The sequence below is a fragment of the Plecotus auritus genome (assembly GCF_963455305.1).
Source record: "Plecotus auritus genome assembly, chromosome: 6".
Taxonomy (NCBI): domain Eukaryota; kingdom Metazoa; phylum Chordata; class Mammalia; order Chiroptera; family Vespertilionidae; genus Plecotus; species Plecotus auritus.
In genome coordinates this window covers 55,680,471-55,699,742 of record NC_137773.1, presented here as the reverse complement: position 1 = coordinate 55,699,742, position 19,272 = coordinate 55,680,471, and the positions used below count along the sequence as shown (strand labels likewise).

The 19,272-nt window shown below is 44.2% G+C and overlaps 1 protein-coding gene across 3 annotated transcripts in view; it reads left to right on the top strand.

Moving 5' to 3' along the window:
• Positions 1-19,272, top strand: part of ZNF827 (zinc finger protein 827) — a 174,268-nt gene that overhangs the window by 96,495 nt on the left and 58,501 nt on the right. For all 3 annotated transcript variants that reach the window (XM_080671755.1, XM_080671756.1, XM_080671757.1), the window contains exon 8: positions 13,342-13,445. In XM_080671755.1, coding sequence (XP_080527881.1) covers positions 13,342-13,445 — 104 coding nt within the window. The remainder of the gene's footprint in view (positions 1-13,341; positions 13,446-19,272) is intronic.

The following is a 19,272-nucleotide window of genomic DNA, read 5'->3' as shown; positions in this document are numbered from 1 at the left end:
TGGGAACTATTGCTCCACTGCCACCACCTGGAAGACTGTCCTAGGAAATGTGTAAACCTCTGATGCCTGCGATGTCACTGTGCCCCTAATGTGGTTCTGGTGTGCAGGGCACAGCCTGTACCACGGTCGCAGCTGCCCCGACACAGATGTTGACTTGAGAGTCTTTTCATTGGCCACACACCCTTCAACTGATCTCTGCGTTTTCAGTTTTTAAAGAAATTAAAACTAATCTCGGAACACAATGAATCACTTCTTAAAATAAAAAGTCTGAAACGACATTGTAGATTGCTGCCATTTGAAGGTTCCTTTTTCTTACTTCACCAAACCTTTCTCAGTACTTTGGTCTATCTCTCTACCCCTTTGTCCTTAGGGACGCCCTCTGCCATTTTCTCGCACCCCTGTGACATCTGTATTGAACTGTTGTCGTTGGGACTACACTGCCAGAACCGTTTCGTGTTGTGTGACTATGAAGAGGCCAGTTCAAATCTCCTCGTCAAGATCGCACGAGGGCTGTGCCTTTCTCTCTTCGTGTTGCAGGGGCTCTCCCACCTCTATTCCTCCTGGCCTGCAACAGTGTCCATCTTGTTTGCGTAACTCAGGACAGTCAGGAACAAAGTGTAAATCTGTAGGGCCCTGTCAGTAGACACCCAGAACCTATAGTCTCTCCTAGTCACCTTTGACAGGTGATGCAGAGGTGACACGACCCAAAGGTCTGTGCGGCTGAGGTGCCAGCCTCACTTTGTTCCTCCTGTCTGGGATTTGCTCTCAAGACTGTCTCCACGGTTGTTACTCAAAAGATATCAAATGTTCAAGGGTTGACCTCTGTTGAGGGCTGAAAATCCCTCAGGGATGATGCCATGGCCTGGGGGCACCCACATTTCACTGGTGTTCCCTGGAGCTTCCACAGGACAAAGTACCGACTCCCTGCAGGGAGACTGAGGTCACCGTCCTCTGCTCCCCCAGCGAGGGCCTGCCGCCCTTGCTTATGCAGAAAGGCAGATTCCTGCGGGAGAGCCAGGGCCCTCGCTGGCTGACATTTCGCCGAGCCGAGCTTGACATGCAGGTTCACTTCCGTGGCCTGCGTTGGCTCGGGCTCTCGGGGCCTGGCCCCCGGCGCAGTGGCCCTCACAAGGCCTGGCATTGTGCTACCTGTCCTGAGAAGTTTCCCGGCTGCACAGCGGATGAATGCTCCAGCCACCACGACAGGAATTGTTCCTTGAAAATGTGGTGTTAGGTTGTACGGGTTGGCCCGCCTCTAAGACAACTCTAAATAGAAGGTGTTTGTACTTTTCAGAGAAGAAAATAAAATTTTTAAATCACCAATTTTTTTTTTTCTTCCTAAGGTCCTCTATTGTTCTGATATTTGAAACAGCCTCTTCCTTCGATACCTTTCGGCCTTCTGCAACTGAACTTGACTGATCCTGGTGGGATCATAACTTAGGTGGAGTTGTCCCAGCCTATGTCTTTTACAACTGCCTTCAATGTTATTCCTTGGATTTCTTTCTAAAAGACTCAGAGTCTCTTTTAAAATAGAAATAAAGGATCCCAAACCATAAAACTTAAAATATTATTTTTAATTTTTTTTTCAATGACAGTTGACACTCAATATTATATTAGTTTCAGGCATACAGCAGTTTGTTTAAATTTTTAAAATAACGTTTATTTCCAGGAGAACATAAAGAATAAAAGAGAATCATGAATAATCAGTCCTGCTACCCAGACAACCACTGCTAAGATGGTGCTGCATATCCTGGCTGGATTTTTTCCTATTTATATGCATATATTTTCCTATAAAAACCAGCTACAACTATATATACAGTTTTGTAATCTCTTTTTCACTAGCAATATATTCTTTTCATGTCAATAAACATAACTCAATATTGTTCTTTCCGTGTTTGCATAGTATTCAGTGTTTGCATGTCATAACAGACTTAATCAGCCTCCTGTTAATGGGTATGAAGGGTTGTGTTTGGTTTTGTTTTCCCAAGTTGTTGGTAATATAAACGGTACTGGAATAAATTGACTGACAAAAGCATTCACAGTTTTCAGGCTTTTGCTGTGAATTGTCTAATTGACTTTCAGAAAGGTTGACTCTATGATTCTACCATAAGCTAATGAAAGAGAGAGAGAATATTTCAAGGATCTCTGTGCTTTATCATTAAAAAAAATTTTTTTTTACCAATTGGGAGTTAAAAATTATATCTTCTAGTTACAACCATTTCATTTATCGATTCCTAGTGTTATCAAGCATTTTGTTCAGGGGGAAGCATTTGTATTTGTCCTTTTGTGCATTTTCTTTCATTGTCATTTATTATTTCATTTGGTGGTTTGTGTGGATTGAACTTTTTGTTTGATTGTTGCTGTTGATTTTTTTAATGAGAATTTTAAAACATGTAGAAGGAATAATGTAATGCATCACCATATCCCACCACCCAGATTAAACAAACATTTGCCATGCTTACTTCACCAATCTTTCCCCCTATGTTTTCATGACATCCCAGACATCATAACACTTACTCTCAGATTCTTTGATATACATCTCTAAAAATTAAGGATATTTTCTACAATACCATTGTACACCTTACAGAATTCACAATATAGGTGATTGGTTTTATCTTTGCTGAGAAGGTTCTATTGATAGGCACCAGCCAAGTGCACAGCCATGTCAATGGACTAGGAGGAGAAAGAAACACATCTTAGCTTTCTCCTCACCTCAAAAATTAAAGAAGAAAATCTGGTGCTCATAGGGGTAGTCGAATGATGGAGTGACCTTGGTTCTCCATCTGCCCACAAGCGCCATTTAGAACCCACTGAATCTGCAATGCCAGCCTCAGTGTGTAGATACATGCCCCCGCCGAAGCCTGCCAATGCATGGCCATTAATTCATGTTTATTCACTACAGTTCTGTCTTTGAAAATGTGTCCACCCAACTTAATCAATGACCGGGCTTCCAGGCCTGGCCCACTGGGGTCACAGGAGGTCTTCTCTGTTGTGTCCATTTTAAGCTTGAATAGGGGATTTAGTATTTGGATGGTCAGGGTTGTCATTAGGTCAGAGACACTATCACCCCAGCCATTTTTTTTCTTTTTTCTTTTTAAATCCTCACCAGAGGATATTTTTTCCATTGCTTTTCAGAGAGAGGGAGGTATGAAGGGGGTGAGAGACAGAGAGAGAGAAACATCGGTGTGAGAGACACACACATGGACTGGTTGCCTCTCACATGTGCCCTGACAGGGGGTGGGGAGACAACCAACAACCCAGGTACATGCACTTGACTGGGAATTGAACCCAAGACCCTTCGGTGCTTGGGCCAGCGCTCTAACCACTGAGCAGCACCAGCCAGGGCCCAGTCATTGTTAAACTTGAGCACTCTTCTCCACCCCTGTGTCCACTGACCTGCATCCTGGGTACTTTTATTAAAGTAAGTAAGTAAATAAATAAAACCATTCAGAAATAGGGGCCCTCATTTCTGGGATTGAGGAGGGAAGGACGCTGTCATGAGCACCATTAAAACTGTGTTTTCTTTCATAATAGATTACTTTTTTAACTGATGACAGGAATGTCCATATGAAAATGGGCACTGATTTTTCTACCTAAACAGTTAATGTCTGGGTCCGCTTCACAAGAAGTGAAGCTACACAATCTCTCATCTGAAATGAAACTGATAGGAGGACCAAGGTGGGAGATAGGAGAACCACGTACAGTCCAGGGTAGCATTTAGCAATTGCTGTACTCAAGCAAAAGGATCTCACTGGGTGTTTAAGGGATCAGAACTCTTTTTTTTTTTTTTTAATAAATCTTCATTGTTCAGATCATTACAGTTGTTCCTCTTCCCCTCCCCCATAGCTCCCCTCCACCTGGTTCCCACCCCACCCCATGCCCTTACCCCCCACCATTGTCCTTGTCCATAGGTGAAAGATTTTTGTCCAGTCTCTTCCCACACCCCCCACACCCCCTTCCCCCCGAGAATTGTCATTCCACTCTCTTTCTATGCCCCTGATTCTATTATATTCACCAGTTTATTCTGTTCTTCAGATTTTTTATTCACTTGATTTTTAGATTCACTTGTATTTAGATATGTATTTATTGTTACTTTGTTGTTCATAATTTTTATCTTTACCTTTTTCTTCCTCTTCTTAGAGAATACCCTTCAGCATTTCATATAATACTGGTTTGGTGGTAATGAACTCCTTTAGTTTTTTCTTGTCTGTGAAGCTCTTTATCTGACCTTCAATTCTGAATGATAGCTTTGCTGGGTAGAGTAATCTTGGTTGTAGGTTCTTGCTATTCATCACTGTGTATATTTCTTGCCAGTCCCTTCTGGCCTGCATAGTTTCTATTGAGAAATCATCTGACAGTCGTATGGGTACTCCCTTGTAGGTAACTAACTGTTTTTCTCTTGCTACTTTTAAGATTCTCCCTTTGTCTTTTGCTCTTGGCATTTTAATTATCATGTGTCTTGGTGTGGTCCTCTTAAAATTCCTCTTGTTTGGGGTTCTCTGTGCTTCCTGAATTTGTAAGTCTATTTCTTTCACCAAGTAGGGGAAGTTTTCTGTCATTATTTCTTCAAATATATTTTCAATATCTTGCTCTCTCTCTTCTTCTGGCACCCCCATAATTCTGATGTTTGTACTCTTGAAGTTGTCCCAGAGGCGCCTTACACTATCTTCATACTTTTAGATCCTTTTTTCTTTTTGCTTTTCCAGTTGGGTGTTTTTTGCATCTTCGTATTTCAAATCTTTGACTTGATTCTTGGGACCCTCTAGTCTGCTGTTGGATCTCTGTATATTATTCTATATTTCAGTCAGTGTATGCTTAATTTCTGATTGATCCTTTTTCATATCATTGAGGGTCTCACTAAATTTCTCAGAGGTTTCTAGAATATTCTTGAGTAACCTTATAACCATGGTTTTGAACTCAATATCCAGTGTTTTGCTTTCATCCATTTCTTTCATTTGTGACTTGTTTCTTTGTCTCTGCATTTTGGTTGCTTCCCTGTGTTTGTTTCTATGTACTGGGTAGCTGCTTAGTCTCCTTGAGTTGATAGAGTGGCCTTGTGTAGTTGGTGTCCTATAGGGCCCAGTGACTCAGCCTCCCCAGTCACCTGAGGTTGATGCTCTTGATGCATCCCTTTGTTTGTTGTTTGCACAGTCTTTTTTTTTTTTTTTTTTTTTTTTTTTTTTTAAATATATTTTATTGATTTTTTACAGAGAGGAAGGAAGAGGGATAGATAGTCAGAAACATCGATGAGAGAGAAACATCGATCAGCTGCCTCTTGCACACCCCCTACTGGGGATGTGCCCGCAACCAAGTTACATGCCCTTGACCGGAATCGAACCCGGGACCTCCCAGTCCGCAGGCCGACGCTCTATCCACTGAGCCAAACCGGTTTTGGCTGTTTGCACAGTCTTGTTGTAGTTAACCCTTGATTGCTGTTGGTATCACTGGGAGGAATTGACCTCCAGGCCAATTGGCTGTGAGGATCAGTTGTGTCTATGATGGGAGAACTTCTGTGCTGGAGACACCCTTATGGGGCAAGACTTGCTTCAGTGGGTCTTTGGTGCTCCCTGAGTCTGCCCCCTGAGTGTGTCCCTTATGGATCTGAGGAGTTGTAATCTGGATGGTCCCACTCTGACCACTGGGTACACTGGCTCTTGGATCTCCAAGGAGGTGCAAGGTCAGCCACTGTCTGGGGCCACCCAGCAGGAGCTACAGAGACATCTGCATATTCCTCTTCTTTGTATGGGGTTTGGAAGTGCCCAGATGAGGCCCAGCTGTGAAGCAAGGCTGCTGCTGCTGCCAGGTAGTGGCCCTTCTTTTAAAATCTCTGGGGCTCTCTGACCCAGCTGCAGTTTGTTTTAGAAGAAAGGACAGGCCATTCATATGCAAAAGCCAATGCGTACAGTTTGGGTGGGGTTGTAAATTGGGTGGGGCGGGGTCTCTGGGAATCACCAGGGCGGAGCAAACAGCGATGGCTGCCCTGAACTGGAGAAGTCCCTGGTTCTCTGCGTCCAGCGACCTGGTGCAGGAACAATGATTGCTGTGAGCACCTCTAAGAGTAAGCTGCCCTTGTGTTCTTGTCCCGATGCCAGACAGTCCAGTTTCTCCCCGTATGTGCCTGGGTCCCCCAGAGTCTCGCCCGGAACTGGAGCTCAGAGCAGTCGGGAGCTTGTATCTCCCTCCAGGTTTAAAAAGCAGCACATCCAGGTGCAGCACTTTCCGTGCCTCCGCACCTCTTACCGGTCTCACTGTGCTCTCTTCACCTCGCTAGTTGTGGGACTTCCACTCAGCCAGCTTTCCCGCGGTTCGGGTGGTAGCTGTTCTGCCGTTTAGTTGTGGTTTTGATGTGGTTGTGAGAGGCAGCAAATATAGGTGATTACCTATGCCACCATCTTGGTTTCTCCTCAAAATTCTTTTAAAAAATCTGTGGACCTAAGCATTTTGTATATTTCAAATACAATAATTTATAAATATGTTACAACATATAGACATATAAAAATATTAAAAAATATTAAGCATCTACTATTTTATTTTAAATTATTAGCAAATAAATGAATCAAGGTTGGTCATATTTGAGAAAAAGTAAGCACCACCTAAAAGTGAAGAAAGCTGCATTCATTGTGATAATTAAGGTGAAAATGAAATCATCTTATTTTATCTTTTTAAAACAATGAATATCTGTTTAAAAAGTGGCAATGTTTTTGTTGTTGATTGTGAGTATATTTTCATGCAGGCTGCTCCTGCTTCTTAGAAAGTTTCTTCTGACCTTAAAGTCCTTAAGGAAATGTTGAGAAGGTAGTTACAACTAATCCAAATATTTCCCCCTCTTCCTTATCTTCAAATAATCCCATCTTTTTTCATTGATGTGTTGCAAAAGCTTTAAAAAAAAACACACAAAAAAAAAACTTGTTCTGGTTTTGGCAAGGACTGTATTCTGTTATTGTTAGCAAGGTCTGGGTTTTGTTCAAAGAAACATTTCCGGTTTGTTGTCATTTCCTTTACTTTCATTATATATACACGGAGATTCCAAATGGAAGTTACTGTATCCATTTCCGCCTCCTATTGCACACATCCAGAAAGTCTTTGAACTAGAGTGAGATTTACTCTTGGAATAACTGGTCTATCGCCGTGTCTTCTGGAGGCTTTTGGAGGCTTGAAGGATTGTTTTTGACTAGTGTTTCCTGTGCACTTCAGCATGTCACGCAGTGTGTCACTCCTGGGGACGTCTCAAGGTCTGAGTGGTTCAGAGGTCAGAGTTTTAAAAATGCCAGCACAATGGTTTTAGATAAATATAGGGTGGCCCAAAAAATGTGTATAACACTTTGAATAATTGTAAAGGCAGTGTTTATTAAAATACATTTCATTTTCAAAACTGAGCTACCAGCTGTTAAAGTGTGTGTACCTTTTTTTTTGGGGGGGAGGGAGGGGGGAGACACCTGTACATGGAATCTCAGTTCTTTAAAAATAACATGATATACCAATACAGAGAACGAGTATTTCAGTGCACTGAGTACATGGCTGGGGCTAAGTGAAGACTCAGAAAGGCCCCGTTAACAGGGGGGTAACAGCCTGTGGTGAGGTGGCCCATACTGGGGCCTGCCAGGGAGCAGCCAGAGAAAGGTAACGTTGGCTCCCACGGCCATTCTCCAGCTCAGAATGGGGCTTCTGGCTCTCCTTTCACAGTATGTGGCTTCTCAGGAATATCTGAGTCAGATCATTTATTCTTGACATTTCCTTAAAAAAGAACAAAGCAATATAAAAATTAACCCAGCCCAGCTGGCGTGACTCAGTGGTTGAGCATCGACTTATGAACCAGGAGGTCACGGTTCAATTCCCGGTCAGGGCCCATGCCTGGTTGCCGGCTCCATCCCCAGTGTGGGGCGGGCAGGAGTCAGCCAATCAGGGATTCTCTCTCATCATTGATGTTTCTATTTCTCTTTCTCTCCCTTCTTCTCTGAAATCAATTTTAAAAATATTAAAAATTAGTCCAAATTCTTTTAGACATATTTTACCCAGCTCTTAGAAAAAAATATGGAAGCTGGATGGAGACTCAAGTACTTTCACTTGAAAATACCCCATCTTTTTTATTCATTAAAGAAAATTTTGTCTATGTGGGGATTGAAGTCAGAATATCACTCAGGATGATGTACCAGAAACCCTTACATTTAATAGAATTTCATTCCATTTTAAAATACGTAGATCCCTATGTGTTCTGAGTAAAAAGTCATTATGGAGCAAGATATTTTTTTTTTTCTGTTTAATCTTTCTTTTCAATTTGCCATCTCCAAATTCAGTCCTAGGAGTTATTATCATTGTCTTCTAGAAGGAAAAAAAATTACTTCTGTCGTTCCTTAAAAATTATTGTGTCATTACTAAACAAATTTTTTCTTCTTAACTTTCCCTTACATATTGTGTCCACCTTCTTCTTTTCCTTTCAGTTCTGTGTTGCTATGGCCACCTCACTGAGAATCACCGTGGTGTTTTGGTTTTCACGGTGGCCCTGGGGGAGGGGTGGCAAACCGGCTGTTCTATGGGCAGCGAGCTCCCTGCTGGCCCTCAGATGTCAAAGGTGGAGAACCCTGTGCCACAGCCGGCACTTAGCAAAACGTATCACTACGTAGAGTCATAATCTTTTACGGACTGTTTTATTATTAACTGTAAATCTTTTCGTTCTGAAGCCCCGTGCTGTTGACCCTACAGCCCAGGCCGTCTAATGCCTGGAGTTGCCCAATCACGTATTTTAACCTGTAGATTTTCTACAGAAATACACATTTAACCTCCATTTCATGTTTACCCAGAAAAGAGCGTTGAATAGATAAAAGTTTTGCCTTTTTTAAAGTAACACAAAGCAGGAAAAGTAATGGCATGTTGGGCAGTCCTAACTCTACTCCAACAGCTTGTAGATGCTACTTCCGAATGTGTACTGAATGTTTACACGAATCAGCTATGTCTTCCAGGTAACCTGTTATTGTGCAGGGCCAACAGGAGTATGTTGTGGTAGATGGTGATTTGTTCCCTAAGTGACAGGTGACTGACCACCACCACCCCCGCCCCCCATTAACAGTTAGTTTCAACCTGCTCCTTTACCAACTTTTTAACCAAATATATTGATCATAGATCAATTTTTAACAGTGTTTGCCTTTTTCCACTTCCTTGGCTCACTTTTTGATGGAGAGGCTTTTTCATAGTAAAATTACTCAAGTTTTGGAGAGTCAGGAAGTGAGAGGTTGCAACATGCACAAACTGGCTCCTTTTGTGGAAGGAGTGGTAACTGAGGACTGTACAGATGTGTGTCAGAGACGACTACATTGTGAAGCTGTGTTTCATGTATTTTTCTCCCTGGGAAGATTCGAACTCAGCTCACCCTGTGTGGGGCCCCTCCTGGGTCTTCCCTCCCTTCAGTCACTGCAGCCTGAACGGGGTGCCGGCTTCATCCACCGCAAAGCTGGGCAACTGCTGAGAATGGGTGACCTGACAGGAAAAGAAAAGGCGCTTAAGGAACACCATCCCAACACTAAACATTACATCACTCAGCACGAAGCTGCAGGGTGGTCATCTGTCCTCAGAGCACGGGCACAGTTAAAGATGACCAGTGTTATTGGGGATCTAAAACCATTGAGCAAGCCCATGCTCCATGGGGCATGCTCCGAGTTTGGCCTCCCCTCCTCTTCCTGAGGCATGGATGCCAATCTAGGTGGCCATAGTGCCACCATGAGCTTCATATTTGTGTTGAGTTAGAGGTTAGCCAACACCTCATGGCCTCATTACCCTTTGCTTTTCATTTGGACTTGATAATAGTGAGGAGCTGCCCCCAGGAACAGTGGGTACAGGCAGTGGAGAAGGGTTAGGATTGCAAATTGCCCCATCCCCGGTGGGTGGAAGTATGCGAAAAGTGGAGCATCTCTTAACTTCTAGAGAGAAGTAAAGACTAAAATTATTTTCACTTGCTCAACTTCTCAATTGATACAGTCTTCCTGCAGTGTCCCAGAATTCTGCTTACTGAAGTGGCTGCTCCCATCCTCCTTCATCCTTCCCCCCAACCCTTCCCTTTGTTTTGTCCATTCCAAGCATCATGATTCTGTGTTGTCCATGAGTTGTCTAGATGCTAAGAGACCACACAAAGGCAGCTTAGTGGGTGAAAGTGCACAGTGGACGCCAACCTGCCTGGATTCAAATGCTGGCTCCGCTCATGGCATGGACACTTATCTAACTTCTCTGTGCCTGAGTTTCTCCATCTGTACAAAATACAGATAATAATAGTGGTAGCTACACCCTCGGGTCCTTGTGAGGATTAAGTGAAGTTAATACACACAGACCACCTTAGAACAGTGCCAGATACTTAGTAAGCAATACACGTGTTCCTGTTTTACTGTACATGTACTAAGAACTTTAACATGAAATGTCTTATTTAACCAGGATAGCACCCTTATAGAGATGGTATTTTTAAACCTCTTTCCAATGATGAAACTGAGGCTAGAAAGGATATTGATTTGAAAAAGGTCACTTGACTCTAAGTGGCCAGTATGGCATTCAGCCTCAGATCCTTCCAATTCCAAACTCTGTGTAACCCACTGCACGCCCAGCTCCCGGCCTGAATGGACATGAACTCTGAGCATTGCAGCTGTGGCTTCTGCAGCAAAGCCTCCCAGTCGTCCTGGCCAGGCCAACCCCCAAGTTAGCTCTGTACCCCTCCCGTCCTCAGCACTAGTCACGTGACGGTTCCCTTTCACCTGTGCACACAGGCCTCTGCGCTTCCTGAGATCTGTTCCCAGGCCTGGCATAGTGTAGGCCCTCACGGTTACTGTGAACCCGAGGGAATGAGGGCAGTGTACGTGTTTCTCTGTGGCAAGGAGGGTGATAGTCTTGATACCCTTTAGGGGGACCCTCTTGCGACTCATGGAAGACTCCACATTTCAGACCAAACAGTTCCATGGGCTCCCCTGGACTCTCCGATGTCAAGGTAACTGCTACAGCCAGCGTGACAATAACAGGCAGGCCCATTGCCCGCTCTTCACCCTGTGCCCAGGGCCAGCCTGTGGTGTTTCCGTGTGAACGGTCCACACGTGGATGTCACTGTTGCCTCCTGTGGAAGCTTCAGAACTAGGGAGGTGGGGACTGAGAAATCTTACACTCTGGGTTTGACCAACAATCCTCCAACGTCTCTACATCTTCACCAGTAAAAGTGCTCTGACTCTAAACAGTTTTCTTCATGGAAATATTGAAACTTAACCTAGTCCCTCCAGCAGTCAGCTGACCCTTCCAAATCAGAGCAACCTTTCCTTCACTTATTTTATTCAAGGAAACTGCACATCTTGCCATCTTGTGAGGAATGTTTCATTTATGCACTCCTTCAGGTAGACAGATGCAAATAAAAAACAGCTCACATTTATGGAGCACTTACTGTTTGCCCGGCACTGTGAAAAGCATGTTCCATGGAGGATCTTGATCGGTGCAGGGTCACACAGCCCTGAGTGGGGGAGCTGGAGTTCGAACCCAGAACTGCTTCCTCTCAAGCGCATGCTCTTAGACTCCATGCCGCATGGCCTTTTCCTTTCAGTGTTTGTATCGTTTACACGAGATGTTTGGCATAAAATGGCGTGTCTCCCCATTCCCCAGTGCCTGCTAGCCTACAACCAGTTCATTGTTAAGCCTATTAAATTGTTTTTTGTGTAAGATATAACTAAAAAGAAACATCGATCAGATGCTCAAACCTCAGAGGGAAGGTAGGGGAGGGTGGAGGTTGGGGGGGAGATCAACCAAAGGACTTGTATGCATGCATGTAAGCATAACCAATGGACACAGACACCAGGGGGGTGAGGGCATGAGCAGGAGGGGGGGCAATGGGGGAATAAGGACACATATGTAATACCTTAATTAATAAAGAAAGGGGAAAAAAGATAAAAATAACAAAGAAAAAAATGTATGCAACACAACGTTGCATTAAACCTAGCCTAACTGTCCTGTAAAACCATATGTTTATTAATGTATGTTTTACTTTTTGAACATATTTATATGTCTTTCATTTTATCTTACTGTTTCCTTTATAACATTTAATAATAGTAACCATAGCCTTGCAGCATTTTTAGAAAGCAGCACCTATTATGGGCGTCCTAGGCTTGTGTGCCCTCAGATCTTTTCTTTCCTGTCATCTGTGGGTTTGCAGGGGGCCTGATCCCAAGGGCTGTGTTTGGCTTCTGGGATGGTTCAGCCAATCAGAAGCCCTGATGGGAGATGGGGGAGGGGCTTAAGGAAGAGCTAGGGTGTTTCTACCTCTTTCCCTCTTCTGCAGCCCCTGCCTCTTCCCTGTGGCCCCAGCTCCCATTTATGTCCTTTTGTCCCTATAGCCTCAGGGTGGTGGTGGCCTCCAGCTTTTCCTATCTCTGGCTTGCTTTACTGCTCCCTATGCATTGTCCACCACCTGTGTACCCAGTTTCCTCGATGAAATTTTTCCTGTTGTAAGTAGGTATTGCCAGTTCTTAGACGCTGCTGGATACTCCGGTATTCTCACATGTGATCACAATACTTCTTTACAGTTTATGTTTGAGGCATGGAAGATGGATGGTGTGATTGGGTTAGAACCCTCTGATTAAAAGCATCCAAAGGCTTTGTGCTCACTGTGGCTGTGTTATCAGTGGAAACCCTGTCTGGGTGTTTGTGTCCCTGGTTCCAGCCCCCGTACTGAGAATCACTCAAGTCAGGGCCTCAGTTTCATGGAAAATGAAGGTGCTCCTGGTATCCTTCTGGCAGCCCCATTAGCTGGCTTTAACTCCTTCCGAACCAAGACAATTCTAAGACGTATCTGCGGGGAGCATTGAGGTTTCTCCTTCAGTGAAACGGCCCCTGACTCCAACCATCTGCCCTGCTAAGGCACACTGTTGGTCCCCAAGGGATCAGGTGCCAGCACGTGGGTGATCCAGGGCAAGCCTATTGCCACTCTGGGAAGAACCTCTGACAGGCTTTCTGATTCTGACCCAGATGCTTGGTCTTCATTTGGGCTTAACACACTCGCAGAACATATAACGCAACAGTAAAATTCAGTGCTCACCTGTCCTGACTGCGGGCTTTCCCGTCTTTCAAATACAATATGTCATGTATTCACCTGACATATAAAACTAGCAGCAGAATGTGCATATGGGACTTGTCTGATGTAATATACTTTCTCTGTTTTAAGCACAATCTTCTTATGGTCTCTAAACACCATTTTAAAAAATACATTATCCAGCATTGGTGTGTGTGTGTGTGTGTGTGTGTGTGTGTGTGTGTGTGTGTTTGGGGCTGATGCTCTGGGTACCTTAAATAACTTTAATTTACTAAACTTCACTCCTCCTCCCCGACCCCCAGCCCTTTCTTTTCAGAAGATACATTTAGACAATCACCATTCTCCTCCAATTCAAAAGACCTGCTGCCCAGCGACTCTGCGCTCCACGGGAGAATACCAGCGCCAGGTATGGAAACGCTGTTGGCTTTGCTTCTACTATCGATTGCTTAAAAATTACTTTTCTGAAATGTGTGAATTTTCAGAGGCTTTCGGCAAATGTGTTGACGTTATTCATATGAAGAAGCCAGGTTTTTTAAAAAGAGGGAGGAACTCAATTTCAGCAGCCACAAAAGTTCATTAAAAGAAAATGCAGACCGTGAGAAAGCTCTTCGTCTGCTTCAGCAGCTCATTGTTGTTTACCTGCTGATGTTTCATTCGTGTAGTGACGTTCTTAATCTTTGAAATAGTGAAGTGTACCCTGAAAATAATTTGCTTTTCACGTTGTCAGTATTTCAGGGAGACAGCCAGAAAGGTAGGGGAGGGTGGTGGCCCAGGCGGGACAGGTCAGGACCCCAGTGGTGTGGGCCACTGCAAAGACCGCTTCAGTTTCCGTGGAGACAATCTTGCCCCCAGATTTCACTCTTCTTAGACTGTCTGCGTATATCCATCTAACGCTCCTTTTTGCCATTTGAGCATCAGTACATAATTTCTTACCTACTCTTCCTTTTTCCTTTCAAGAATAAAAAGAAAGATGTGTTTGCTGTCCCTTTATCAACAGCATGACCTTCCTCAGGGCTCGTGGGTGTCCTCAGAGTTATTATGAAATGAGGACATTTGAGAACCACTGCCCTGAAGCCTGTACTCCTTACTCACCGCCCGCCCCCCCCCCCCCGCACCCCACCCCAATACCAGTCCTGCAGCCAGGAAGCTTCCTGCTGTGGTTACCTTCCTTCCCAGCCACAGGGAGAACTTCAGAAGCTCTCGGTGGCCTCCACACCCATTCCTTTGTCCAGGAAAGCGGTGGGAGCCCATGGCTCGGTGCGTGTGCAGGAGAGTCTAGCAGCAGGGGTACTGGCTGGGAACCCCTGCAAAAATAAGTCCAGGTGTCCTCCACACAGCCGAGGAGCCAGGTAACAGACAGCTGGAGATCTGAGTAGTGTGTAATTCGGAAAGAACTAAGTAGCATCTTAGAAACGTTGGCTTGGGCATCACAAGTCATCGGAAGGGGTGTCTGACAAACAGTTGGGAAAGGGCAGCTTTGTTGTCCTTCAGTCTTGTGATGGCAGATCCATTTCTTCTCATCTCCACAGAGTCCAGGGACCGGCATGCTGTTTAGCTCCACAAGACTTTTCAGTCCAAACACCATAAATAACACACGTACACAAAAACACATTACCTGACACCCGGTTCCAGGGGTGGAAGGAAATTCCCCTTAGTCGCTGTCTTTATTCTCAAACAGGGCTTTTTGAACTACTGTTTACTTCCCACAGTGTCCTTTTGAATAGCCATCTCCCTGGTCCCCAAATTATCGCCCTGCTGTTAAGTTGATGGATTGTGACTTTCTAATGTCAAAATAACTGCTTAGAAATTGCTAGTCAGAGTGCTGTTACCCATCCAGCCCGCGCTGTGATGGATGCGCCGACCCTGCATTGCAGCCTCAGTGTTGGGCTTGGCTATATTTTAAGAAGGGTTTATGGTCACGTTACAACTCGACCTCAAAGAGCGATATCAGTACATGTCTCACTGTGTACAGGCGGCGTTTCTGTGATTTGCTTGGAAGACTTCTATTACAAATGAGATAAACTCACACTTAAAAAGTTAACTTATTTTGAGGGGAAAGTCAGCATAGCGGGGATTTTAGAAATGTAAATGCACCATTCTGAGGGAGAGCCAACCTCTGTCCTTCAGAAAGCCTCTCTTCAGGCAGAGGATAAGCCAAGTGATGTTTACATTTTACTAAAACCCACAAGTGAACAAGGGCTTTTTACAAATAAGCAAGGTGGCCATGCTTGGCAAGTGGCGTTAAAATGAGAAAAGTTAAAAATGATAAGGACAACCTGTGAGCACGAAGTTCTGTAAGCTGAAAACATGTTTTGTAAGGAAAGCCTCAGTAATTTGAACTAATTGTGGAGAAGACCAATCTGAGTTAACAAATTATTGAAGCATGGAGACTTCCCAAGTAAACATTTCTTTCAAGTTCGGGCAGTGATGACTGGACATGATACCCCTACTAAATAAATGCTCCCCACTCCCTTATCCACAATTCGGAAACCCAAAAGCTCTCCCAACCACTATTTTTAAAATAAATTACTCGGTGATACAAACGAATGGGAGCCTTTATGTAATAGGCCAAGGGTAGAATTCATGGATTTTGTTGCAGAAATATCAACACACAGTACTTAATTATAAAGGCCCACTGGAGTGTTGCAGAAAATATGCATTGTGCACCATATTATCTTCTTAAAATCAGAAAAAGTATGAATCCCAAAGTACATCAGGCCCCAGGGGTCTGGGATATGGTGGGCCTACATTTACTCTAGTACTCTGCTAAAATGCTATGCTGGGGACAAGGAGATTTGAAGCTATAGTTGAGGATCTTAAGTTCTGCGGTATAAGAGTCACGAATTCATACAGAAAATTTTGAAAGACCAAGTGGGCAGCACATTGCTGAATCACTGGAGAAGACATGACGAGAGCGCAGAGTTCAGTGGGGACGTCACGGTGCTGGGGCAGCCTTAGTAATGAGGGCCTGGATGAGAGGGAAAGGAGTGGGGGAGAGGCAGGTGGGGGAGATAAGGGTGGCTGACTGGGCTGGGAAGCTGGCTAGCTGTGCTATGAACAGGTTGAGTTAAGGAATGACAGTGACTGTGCAGAAATGAGGAGGCCAGGAAGGAGACAGATGGCTTAGTGACTAAGCAGAAAATAATCTGTGGTTAGTATAGCAACAAAAGCCCCAGAGTCCTTAGAAATCTTCCATTGGGTGCTTTCAACCTTGCCATTAAAATATTATTTCTATTCTTTATGTACCTTGAAAACTTCTTTCCACAGATATTCTATAATAACAAAAGTGTAATATGCCAGTTAGACTGGATGGCCTTCTGGAGGACCTTCCAGGCAAAACCAGGGCTGAGAGGGAAGCCCGGGTCCCGGGTGCCAGAGGGAAGCTGGTGCCGGCAGCCGGGGGAAGGAAGGCCTATTCTTGCATGAATTTTGTGCATCAGGCCTCTAGTGCAAAGATAAATGTCAGTCCGGAGAATTATCTCAGGTTCACCCAATTAGTAGAGACCGTAATTAATGAGATTACATGGGCCTAGTTCCAATCTAAGAAATCCCTTGCAAATGCTGAGAACCCATAGCATTCGTTCAACAGTATAGATTGGTATATGTTTATATCCCTTCTATCCATGGGATGAAATTCTTTCCAAACACTTTGGAGTGAGACCCTGGGGCAGGGGCACCGTCCCTCACAGGAGGCTCACTTAAGGCCAGTGCGTGGAGAATGAAGCAGCCACGTGGGGGATAGCTAAGTGGGGAGGGTGGGGAGGACCGTGGGCTGTGGAGACATCGAGAATAGCACAGTTAACTAGGCATGTGCCTTCAGCAGATGGTATCTGAGACACACAGCTGCCACCATGCCAGAGAAACAGAATCAACACAGAGCTGCACGGCGCCTTGGCCTCTGGTGTTGCCACTATTTTCTAGAATGACTTTCCTGCAAACCAAAGAATGCTCGAGAGCCCAGACCTAAGGTCTTTGCTTGCTGTGAATGTCTTAGAGGTAGCACCAGAGTCCTTAATAACACGATGATTTAGAAGCTGCTGTCACCTGCCGGAGCGGCGTGGGGACGGAATACCCTTCAAGCTGTGAACAGATGCTGAGTGCACCCTGGGTGGTGGTGCTGCTGGTGGTGATTTTGCAAAAGAAAGAGAAGAACTTTCCTGTTCTGGGGCAGATAGAATCACAGGCCGTGTATAGTTTCGTGCACTTTGTCTAATGCACAGTTGTCTCGCTCTGTGGAAGAACTATGTTAGTGAAGAAAGGTTCTGAGTTCGGGTGCTCGTCAGGGCACGGAGGGCGGTGCTTCTGAGTGGGGAGCAGACCCCTGCACCTGTAGCTGCCTGTGTCTGCTGCGAAGGGAAGAGTGTCTGTCTCAGCACAGCTTTCAAACACTGTGACGTTTGAAGTCACAGTCTGTTTGCTCTGTTTTAAGCCAAAACACAATAACACAACCCATGCGGGTGTGAAGGGAAATGTGGGTCTCCGTGGACTTCTTTCACAGCATTCGGAGTCATTGGTGCTTCTGTTTGTTATTTCAGATGGGGCTCAGAGTTAGTGTAGAGCAGTGGTCGGCAAACTCATTAGTTAACAGAGCCAAATATCAACAGTACAACGAATGAAATTTCTTTTGAGAGCCAAATTTTTTAAACTTCTTCTAACGCCACTTCTTCAAAATAGACTCGCCCAGGCCGTGGTATTTTGTGGAAGAGCCACACTCAAGGGGCCAAAGAGCCGCATGTGGCTCACGAGCCGCAGTTTGCTGACCACTGGTGTAGAGCATATCAGCAATTATAGGTATAAATCCCAACTCCCATTATTTGCTAACTTCTTTTTAAAAGCCCTCTTTCCATTGTTGTTGTTTATAATATACAAGCAGGGAGCAAAGAACATGGGGAAAATTTAGTTCCTTTTAGGACCTGAGATGCCAAGCAGGATCTGATGTCAAGTGAAAAAGCTGGTTTGGAATGGTCTGCCTTGTCCCCAGGCCAATTCTTGATCCATTGTCCTCTCTCTATTGGCCCATCAATCTAATAGGATTGGTACCATGTCATACACTTATCTGAAATCTAAATAAATGATGCCTTGAATTAGAGTGCCACTCGCAACTAACCCAGCCTGCCATGCTACTGGCCAGATATGAATGACCTCTTTCAGACAGTGGCTTAAAAAAATGTGCCTGTCACTTCTTTATATTAAGACTTCCCAACTCATCCCTCAAGGGAGACACATACAAAGCTGCCCTGGATTACAGCAAGGCATTTTCTTCAATCCTTTTTCAAACATACCAGGTTCTTTTTACATTCAGACTAAGTCACAGATAAACAATAGAACATCGGGTATTGTTGGCATGTATCATTTTGTAGCTTAAGCTCCTTTTTGATTAAACAAATTTATTCTGTACAGAGAGGGAAGCTAATAGTTATCAAGGACCTTCTAAATTGTCAGGCACAAGACCTATGCCATCTCATTTAATTCTGTAAACAACTCATTCTGACAGAAGTTATGCTCAATTTACAGATGACTAAATAGAGGTTCAGGGAGATTTAATAACCTTTTCTAGTTTATTGATATGTAATTGATATATAACATTGTGTTAGTTCAAGGTACATAGTATAATTTGATGCTTATATTGCAAAATGATTACCACAATAAGTTTAGTTTACATTCATCACCTAACATAGTTATAAATTTATTCTTATGATGAGAACTTTTAAGATCTACTCTCTTAGCAACTTTCTATTTTAAAGAAATATTTTTATTGGTTTTAGAGAGAGAGGAAGGGAGAGGAAGATAGAAACACCGGTGAGAGGCTGCCTTCTGCATGCCCCCTACTGGGGATCGAGCCCACAACCCGGGTATGTGCCCTGACCAGGAATTGAACCGGCAACCTTCTGGTGCACCGGCTGATGCTCCAACCAACTGAGCCACAGCGGGCAGGGCTCTCTTAGAAACTTTCAAGCATACATTACAGTATTGTGAACTTTAGTCACCATGCTGTACATCAGATTCCCAGGACTTATTTATCTTATGACCAGAAGTTTGTACCTTTTGCAGAGAGATTTAATAGCTTGTTCCAAGTTGCAATGTGGGTGAGTGGCAACACAGGAATTCAAACGCAGAACTGAACAGTACATCTTCCCTCTTTCTGCCCTGTCACAGTGCCCACTAAGTCAGAGAATGCGTCACCAGCGGTGACCACATCTCCCCAGTGTTTGCCCACACGTACCCACATTTGG